Source organism: Suricata suricatta, chromosome 10, assembly GCF_006229205.1.
Source record: "Suricata suricatta isolate VVHF042 chromosome 10, meerkat_22Aug2017_6uvM2_HiC, whole genome shotgun sequence".
In the NCBI taxonomy this organism is placed as follows: domain Eukaryota; kingdom Metazoa; phylum Chordata; class Mammalia; order Carnivora; family Herpestidae; genus Suricata; species Suricata suricatta.
The window spans coordinates 95332885-95342707 of record NC_043709.1 but is presented as its reverse complement, the minus strand read 5'-3'; the positions used below and the strand labels follow the sequence as shown (position 1 = coordinate 95342707).

The following is a 9823-nucleotide window of genomic DNA, read 5'->3' as shown; positions in this document are numbered from 1 at the left end:
CAAAAGAACTCAGCTCTGAAAGGGGTATAATTTCCATATCCTTGACTTTATGGGTTTATCAGGAAACATTTTTAAAAAAATCCTATGTGATGTTAAATTCAATATGTGGTGGACAGTTGAGAAGTTATGTGTTATCTAGGTCATGAGAAATCAGCTAAAAAAAAAAAAAAGAAACATTTCCTTTGAGGTTTTCACCAATAGATGAAACTGTGCATCCTTGTCTGTACCCTGAGTGGACAATTTGATGACGAGCTCTGAATAGCAGCAGATTTATTATTTTTCTTATTGTATATCATATTTAATAAAAGAACACATCCACATATACCCACATATATTCCCCCACATTGAAGATGCAAGATGAAGAAGGATACATGACACTGAATTTGCAATTGAAAAAAAGGAGTTCTATCCAAACATCCCAACTTAAACTTAGGTATGGAATTCTGTTTTTTTCCCTTTTTTTCTGATTGGTATGGCTAATATAGGAATATGAATGTGGACAATAATTTCCAATATTCTACTCTTTACTGTTCTTGGACTATTTTATTTTTTGGTGCTTCCTTCTTTCTGTGTCTCTCCCTGTCTTGTTTTTTCTGTCTCTCTATTTCTCTGTCTGTCTGTCTGTCTGTCTCTCTCATTTATCAAGGTGAGGCAACAATTACTTGTTTTTGAAGTAAAATTTTGTGGCCTATAATTTCCTTAGGACATTTTCAGGAAAAATACACAATCAATTAAAATTAATAAAAATAAAATGAATATTTAGCTCCAACCATCCACCTTCTTATCATTCATAAAAATGGGATCTTTAGTACTAGTTTATAATTCAGCTTGTCAAAAAACTTAAAGTGTTTTTTTTACCAGGTGGATAATTTCATTTTGGAAAATAGAGATATTGACCCAAAAGACCACAAAATGCAATGGCTCTTCTGTGGAAGTTTTTTTTTCACACTGTTTGTAGATGTCACTCTGAAACCAAAATGTGTTTTGGTGCAGCTTTTTTTTTGTATCAAAACACATTTTGGTTTCAGAGTGACATCTGCAAATAATATGACTGCAAATAATAATGAACAACTCCTAGTTATTGAAGTGGCTTCTGCTGATATTCATCCTATACCAATAAGTGTATCCTTTGCTGATAGTAAAGTTTGCTTATATTTAGCAAACCTTGGGGTATAACATACATTTGAGTCTAACTGACAATTTAAGTCCTGTCATTATACACCGGGTTCTACTTAATTTTGTGATTATGTATTTGCATATTTTTTACTCAATATCTTTGTGGCAATAAAAATAAGAAATTACTTTTTTGCTACTATCTAAAGTTTGAGAAGCACAGTAGAAATAGAATTACTAATAATATTGTTATTTAACGCAGATTAAGGTGTTTCTGCAGGTTTTTCTTTTTTGCCCTTAGAATATATTCCATTAGACATGCACGGTCACATTATGTTTTAAAATTGCTTATTGCACTCATAGGTCTAACAGGAAACTTTCAGAATGATCTAGCTTCAAGAAAAGCAAGCAGTTAGCAGTGCTTAAGAAAAATTGATTCAGTATCTAATGGATAGTTGATACCTGTCACAACACAGCATTTTATATACTGTTAAGTGAAACTGCAATACAATCTAAGTTTATTTTGGGAGTGTTTGCTGTATAATTGGATTTAATGAAATGTTTAGAGGTGCAGTAGGCATGACTGAGTAGATAATTAAAGAAATGCAAAATGCTTATTGATTTATGATGTGGTTTCATCTTAGCTTGGGCAAACGATGCAGTATTTAATACATAGTAGCAGAATATTTACTATTAAAGCTTGAAAAGATGTGAGTTCTTTGTGTGCAATCTTTCATTTATGCATGTGAGAGGGTTGTCTTTTTTTTAAAATATTTTTACATTGTAGTACTTGTTTTGCTTGTTAAAAAATATAAAATAAAATAAAATAAAATAAAATAAAAATAAATAAATAAATAAAATTGCTTAGAGAGGCCTGGAGAGCTCAGTCAGTTAAGCACTCGACTTTGGCTCAGGTCATGATCTCATGGTCTGTAGTTTGAGCTCCGCGTCTAGCTCTGTGCTGACAGCTCAGAGTCTGGTGCCTGTTTCAGATTCTGTGTCTCCCTCTCTGCCTCTCTCCCTGCCCACCCTCCCCCCAACCCCCACCAACTTGTGCTCTCTAGCTCTAAAAAATGAATAAACATTAAAAAAATTAAAAATAAATAAAATTGCTTGAAATAATTCCCCTCCATGGTTAAGTCACTAAATTACTATCCAGTTAAGGCCCTTTACTTCATTTTCCATTTTATTTTTAGGGATCACTTTTTTTCACTTCGACTTACTGTGCAATCATAATAATATATGTAATGAGTGTTATACAATATAATTATAATTATTTTATAATAATTTAAAACATTTATATATTTTCAAAGTCAAGTCTAGGTAAGCAAGGTACTTCCAGGGATCTCCAGCTCCCCAAAATCCAACTTCCATCTTTTGCTTTTACTCTGCTCTCTCTTCCCAGACACTTCAATCCTACATACAGCCCAATATTTCTCTATTAAGTGGATGTACCTTAGTTTGTTTCACTAGTTCCATTATTGGACATATAAGATGTTTTGCATTATTTTTCTATTGTATTCTTATTATAAAAAGCCCTACAATTTCTTGCACATATGTCTTTTCATATTTTGCCAATATATCAGCGGAATATATTTGTAGAAGAGAGATTGCTAGATGCCAATGCAAATACTCATATAATTTTGCTAGTTTTCCCCCAGATATCTCTCCACATGATTGTACCATTTTATACCATGATGAATATAATAGTGGCAAACATCTTTTAAAAATACTGACTTCAGTGGGGCACCTGGGTGGCTCATTCTATTAAGCATCTGACTCCTGATTTCAGCCAAAGTCATGATCTCACGTTTCATGAGTTCTAGTCCCACAAAATAAATACTGACTTCAATTCTTTTGGTGTACCCAGAAGTGGGATTGTTGAATCGTATGGTAGCTCTACTGTTTCCAATAGCGAATGCACCATTTTGTATTCTCACCAACAGTGTGCAAGGGTTCAAAGTTCTCTACACCCTCACCAACACATGCTATCTTTTTTTGTTAGCCATTCTAACAGTCATGAGGTAATATCTCATTATGGTATTGTTTGCATTTCCCTAATGATTAGTGATGTTGTACAACTTTTCATGTACTTGGTCATTTGTATGTCTTCTTTGGAAAACAGTTTATTCAGATCCTCTGCCCTTTTTAAAATAAGGGTTTTTTTTGTGGGTTTTTTTTGCAATTTAGTTGTATAAATTGTATGAGTTCCTTATATATTTTGAATGCTGACCCTTTATCAGATAAGATATAGATTTTCAAATATTTTCTCCCTCTTCCTTATTTTTTCCACCCTCTGGTTCCTTGTGGTTTAAATTTAGATGGTTTATTTGAGATCTTTCTTTTTATATCAATGTAATTGGTATTTATAAATATAAACATGTCTCTTAGAAGTACTTCTGCTGTGTACCATAAGTTTTGGTGTGCTGTATTTTCATGTTTGTTTCAAGATTTAAAAATTTTTTCCTTTTGATTTTTTCTTTGACTCATTATTTGTTCAGGAGTGTGTTGCTTAATTTAACATATTTGTAAATTTTCCAGCTACCCTCCTGTCTTGATTTCTAGCTTCATACCATTGTCACTGGAAAAAAAATTCTTTTATATGATTTCAATCTTCTTAAATTTGTCATGACTTTTTTTTGGTAACCTATCATATAATTTATCCTGGAGGATGTTGTCTGTGCATTTGAGAAGAACATGTATTCTTTTCTTATTGGGTGGAATGTTCTGTGCATGCCTATTAGATGCATTTGGTCTAAAGTAATAGTTCAAGTCCCACATTTTTATAGTGATTTTTTGTTTGGATGGTCTATCCATTGTTGACTGTGAGATGTTGAAGTCCTCTATTATTACTGCATTGTTGTCTATATCTTCCTTTCACATCTGTTAATATTTGCATAATGTATTTAGCCACTTTGATGTTGGGTACATACATATTTGTGACTATTATAGCCTCTTGATAAATTGACCCCTTTATCATTATATGATGACCTTCTCTGTCTCTTACTGCAGTTTTTGACTTAATGTCTATATTGTAGCTATCTCTGCTTTCTTTTAGTCTCCATTTGCATAGAATATCTTTTTCTATCCCTTCTTTTGGAGCCTATGTGCATCCTGAAAGAAGTGAGTCTCTGGTATACAGCATGTAGTTGTGCACTGTTTTGTTTTTTTAATCTATCCCACCACTCCATGTCTTTTGATTAGAGTAGCTAATGCATTTATAATTAGTATAATTCTTGATATGAAATGCCATCTTATTACCCGTTATTTGGCTGTTTTGTAATTCCTTTATTCTTTTCTTTTTTTCTTGCTGCTTTCCTTTGTGAGTTGGCTTTTCACAGTGTTATGCTTTGGTTCCTTCTGTTTTTAATGGGTGCATCTAATGTGTAGGCTTAGCGTTGTGGTTTCCGTCCACTTCTGTAAAACATATAGATATAACAGTCTATTTTACATTGATAACATAATTTCAATTGCATTCAAAAACTCTTTAATGCTCATCTTTTACATTTTCGATGTCACATTTTACCTCTTTTATATTCAATAACAATTTGCTGTTATCTATAGTTATTTTTAGGACTTTTCCCCCTTTAACCTTTATATGAGTTAATTAATATTTTCCTAATGTCTGTGGAAAACTTCTAGTGCTCCTCAATTAACTTCATTAGACAAAAAAAACAAAAAACAAAAAACAAAAAAACTGTTACTATTGTGCATATTGAACAAGTATTGATCAATTCCTGTTTTATTTTCTAGCATAAAGTTGTTGGGTTTTATCAATTGCATTTTTTTACAACTATTGAGATGATACATTTCTCTCTAGATCTATTAATAAGACAAAACGAATTTCTTACTCTTGAATGGCCCTTGTATTCCTAGGATAAATTCACCATGGTCATGGTATGTTTGGTCTACTAATAATATATTTAAGATTTTTGTGTGGACACTTAGGAATGATTGATTATGGATTTTTAAAATTATTTTTATTTTTATTTTCTAATGTAAATTAAATTCTGTGCAAGAGAATTCTCTACAATTTCTCAACAGGAGAAAACACAAGATAATGAAAATTTTATTTCCTCCGAAATTATAAACTTCAATATGCCTCAAATTCATACTGTGAAACTCTTGCCATGATGCTTAGAAGAAATAATTGAGTCTGAGTTGAATTTGAGGAGGCTTCTGCACCCTTTCTCCTTATGTTTTCTGATAATCATGTGTTTGATTTTCTTAAGTGAATAAATGACATTTTATTACATATGTTGAATACTTTGAATTTTTAATGATAATTTTAATATACCAAAATATTAAAAAATAATCTTGGAAATGCAAGGAACTGATTAATTGAATGAATATAATGAATCTTATTTTACTGTCTTGTCAATATTATGAAAAGATAAAAACTGTGTATTATTTTTCTGACATACTGTTTTATATTATATGGTTTATGACGTTCTTTCTTGACAGAGTTCAGTGGTGTTTTTATTCTCACAAGTTTAAAGGGTATCTGGAATATGAATTTCAGTATTTATAACTCAATTTATTGACTGAACAATAAGGATGATCATAGTTATGGGAATGGCTTCTTATCAATTATTTTGATGCATTTGCAAAAATTATCATTGATGACATAAACTATTGTGCCAAATATAGATGTTTATTTATTAGGTATAAACTAATTGCTAATATAATTACATGCTAATATCCACCAACCTAAGTCCTTTTTAATGAGGTTGAGAAAAATAGCAACATATATGCTTGAGGCACTGGATGAAACTATTTACTTTCTGTATTATATCAGTTTGTTGATAATAGCCATCACTGAATACACATCTTACCATAAGCCTAGTAGTGTATGAAAGATAAAATGAATATTTTCATACATATGAAAAAGAAAACAGTAGTCACTCTTAAGGAATTTACCATCTAAAGAGAAGCTGAAGCATCATTATTACATAAGTTAGAAAAGATTTTAAGATTTTCTTAGATTAAAATAGCAGGTACCAGGAGTCGTATTTAGCTTCGATTTGTATTACTTGCTTAGTAAATGAGATGGGTTGAATGACTTATGAATATGATTACATTAAACCAAATCTATTAATTGGAAAGTATATATTTGTGTGGATATATATGGTGTATCTGTAAGTGCACATGCACAAATGAGTGTGTGTGTGTGTGTGTGTGTGCACATGCATGAGTGCTTGGGGAATTATTAGGTGTATACATTAAAATTCTTTATTCCACTGGTCAGTTATGTCAAATATCAGCAATTTCATAAGATTTAATATAACATGCATCATAGTTCTAACCATGTAATGCTACTATTACTAAATAAAATAGATACATATTTTTCTATTTATTTAGGTTTTGAGTTTCTGATTGCCTGATATCATTTGAAATTTAAAACCATTATTATTTACAATCCTATTCTTACAGTTGCTTTCACTTCTTAGAAATGTACTTTTCTAAGGTAATCCATTTGATTAATCCCTCAGGTTCTTCTGTGATGCTGCACTGGTATAAGATATTATTGGGGATATCTGGAACAATAAATGGTATTCTGGTTTTGACTTTGATCTCCCTGTCTTTATTGGGTAAGTTGAAAGATTTTAAATAAAAATATGGAAATATTTCTTTTTTTCTTGCTACTCTTTTCATATTTATTCATACACGTATTGATTTTCTGTTAGGTTAACAAAGGCTTAATTAGAAACTACTGTGTATAAAGCTGTATATTATTCTCCATAGTAATGCATTTAATATGTAGTCAAATCAGATGAATATATTGTTCTCAAGAGGTGTGCAGTCTAATAGGAAGAAAATGTGTGTGTGTGTGTGTGTGTGTGTGTGTGTGTGTGAAATATGTATTTGGAAACCATATATTTACATTTCTTAGAAACCTGTGAATAAATAGAATTCCATTATTTTTCTTAAAAATATTTATATGTCTTACCTAAGTTTATATTTAGTTTATTTTTTGTCCAACAAATGACTGAACTACTACTATACCCTGCCAGAGTCCAGCTCCAGTAGGTCCAGGGTTCCCTGAAGGATGGAAACACAAGAGAGTGATGAGAGAACCTCAAGTTTCTTTCTGATCACCAGGCAGGCATCTTCGTCCTGCCGGTTTTGGTGTCTTTATTTATAGGTCAAACGATACCATGACATCAAAGAATGGAATTTTTATGATGGATAAATCTCTGTGACAAGATGTTTTGGAAAGTGTACAGAAACAGGTTTTACAAAGGCATTCTTGCAGAACTACCCCAATTACAGTGAAGTAGTAAATTTCACAACTAAGAAGATAACAGGATGAAAAACAGATAACATACACATTTGTTTAAATCAATGACTCTCAGATTAAGTCATAGGTTGAGTGATATATAGATAGGCTAGGAGTTATTTTATCTGGCTCATTAACCACAAGAGAAAGAATGCTTGTTAACAAGTTGCTTGAGAAAGCCTTTTCTTTGATGTAAGCACAATGGTGGCCCTATGTTTGTTAGCCTTGCACCTGGGTTTTTGTCTTAATTATTTTCTTATCCATCCTCATAACAGATATCAGTACAAGGGAGGGTATTTGTAGAATGTAGGCTTTAGGGAAGGAACTGCTATACATCACCAATTAGCAAAGGTGTAAGTAGTAACTTATGTCCAGGCCTTGTCTGTTTCTTATCTCTAAGTTAGGCTCTTTTTTTCCAGGCCAGAGTTAATTGTAACTCTTGTGTTCTTAACCCCCCTTATTATTTACCTCTTGGGTATGCAAGGCTCATTAGAAGAGCCTTTTAACAAACAGTTACAGTGCTTTGATCTAAAATCTCCTTTTAGGGGCAGGAATATGCTTTTTCTTATGAGGTATCTGTGTGGGGAATATCGGTCTGATTTGGAATATTGTGAGGCCTGGTCAATAACAGCAGGCTCATTCCCAATATGAGACAGTAGCAGAAGCAGATGCCAGTTTCACTTCCATGGCAGGAGCTGGACAAATGTCTGCCATTTCCTCGCTGTGACTGTGTCATCCAGAGAGGCCGGTGTGGCTCCCAGCAATTCCCCAAGTGTTACTACAAATTTCCACTGCAACCCCCGCAAAAGGCATAATCAGAATTAGGGATCTCTAATGAAAGAAATAGATTCTAAATAAGTAATTATGGTAGAATTAGTTAAACACAGTATCATAGGTTTCAGCAAAACATTAAGAAAGCATGGCAAGAGCATACAGACTTTTTAGAGCAGGAAGATTGCTTGATTTACTACCATACCACCAGTTCTTAGGGCAATGCCTGGCACAGAATAGATCCTCAGTAAATATGTATTTTGTAAATAAATAAATTGTGTCATATGTGAAGTTGTTTTTCATTAAATGAACATGAAAATAAGAAGCTTTCTAGTTACCCCTTCAGAGATTTCTTGTTCCAATCATCAAGAACATTCCAAGAATTTGTCTCTGAAACATTGCACAGAAAAGATATTACCCTATGGTAAAATAATCCTGGTTTTAAGTTTCTCAGGGAGTATTGCAAAAATGTCAAAAAGGACATAATTTGAATCTCACCCAACATGATGACATTGGAAACCCAAAAATGAATAATGGCACAAGAGGAAATATAAGTAACCACACCACTGTGGTTCAAAAGCTACAGACCATACAGGTATCTAGCAAGGCTTTGGCTTACCTTGATTTAATTGTTTTGGCTTTTGAAGTTTGAAAAATCTTAACAGGTATGCAATAGATTAACAAAGATTTGATATATCTATTTTTCATTTAAGGCCTCATATATGTATAATAGATTATTCTGTTTTCAGTGGGAAGATAGCTGTAAAAAAGAAAAAAAACAGGGGCTTCTGGGTGGCTCAGTCAGTTAAGCATCCGGCTTCAGCTCAGGTCATAATCTCACATTCGGTGGGTTCAAGCCTCATGTCTGGCTCTGTGCTGACAGCTCAGAGCCTGGAGCCTGCTTCAGATTCTGTGTCTCCCTTTATCTCTGCCCCTCCCATGCTCACGTTCTGTCTCTTTCTCTTTTCTCTGTCTCTCTCTCTCTCTCAAAAATAAATATTAAAAAAAATTTTAAAAAGAACAAAACAAATAGGCTCTTCCCTTCACGAATTATAATCAGATTGAGACATATAAATACAGAAAATTAACTGAGATTATATGGCAGTGTATAAATAAGCTATAATAACTATTTTTGTCTCTTACTTATTTTGTTTTAAAATATAAAGTGAGGGGGGAGCCAAGATGGCGGAGAGGAAGGGAGCTCTGTAAACTCCATCTGCCCCATCGATCGAACTGAGAAGGATATTACTCTCATCTGCAAAAGCAGAAGGAGAAAATACGGACTCCAGAAAGAATAGAACCTCAAGGATACCTGAGTGAGTGCAAACTGGTGAGATCTGAAAACGGGCCAGCCCGGGAAGGACAGGGGAGGCAGGATCCCCAGCCCAACACGGGGCAAGCGCGCGCAGAGCCCAAGAGACAAAGGGAAGAGACAGAGAGTCTGAACAGGCTCATAGTACTGTCTCTGGGGAAGAGGTAAAGAACATTTGGCCGCGCTTGGAGAGAGGGACCCACTCCATGGATAACTGCTGGGTACCCGGAATCCCAAATCCGGGTGGTGCAAAAGAAGTTAACAGCTTCCAGCCCTAAGCCATCTCGGCGGCGGGGAAGCAGGGGCAGCGCTGCAGCGGCAGCGCTGCAGCGGCGGCGGCGGCGCGG

At 33.8% G+C, this 9823-nt stretch overlaps 1 protein-coding gene across 1 annotated transcript in view; it reads left to right on the top strand.

Annotated features, from left to right (window-relative positions):
* Positions 1-269: 269 nt before the first annotated feature.
* Positions 270-9823, top strand: part of KLRF1 (killer cell lectin like receptor F1) — a 12980-nt gene continuing 3426 nt past the window's right edge. The window contains 5 exon segments of the mRNA XM_029955551.1: positions 270-433; positions 1029-1138; positions 6606-6704; positions 8611-8727; positions 8730-8759. Of these exon segments, the coding sequence (XP_029811411.1) occupies positions 351-433; positions 1029-1138; positions 6606-6704; positions 8611-8727; positions 8730-8759 (439 nt within the window). The 5' untranslated portion in view covers positions 270-350.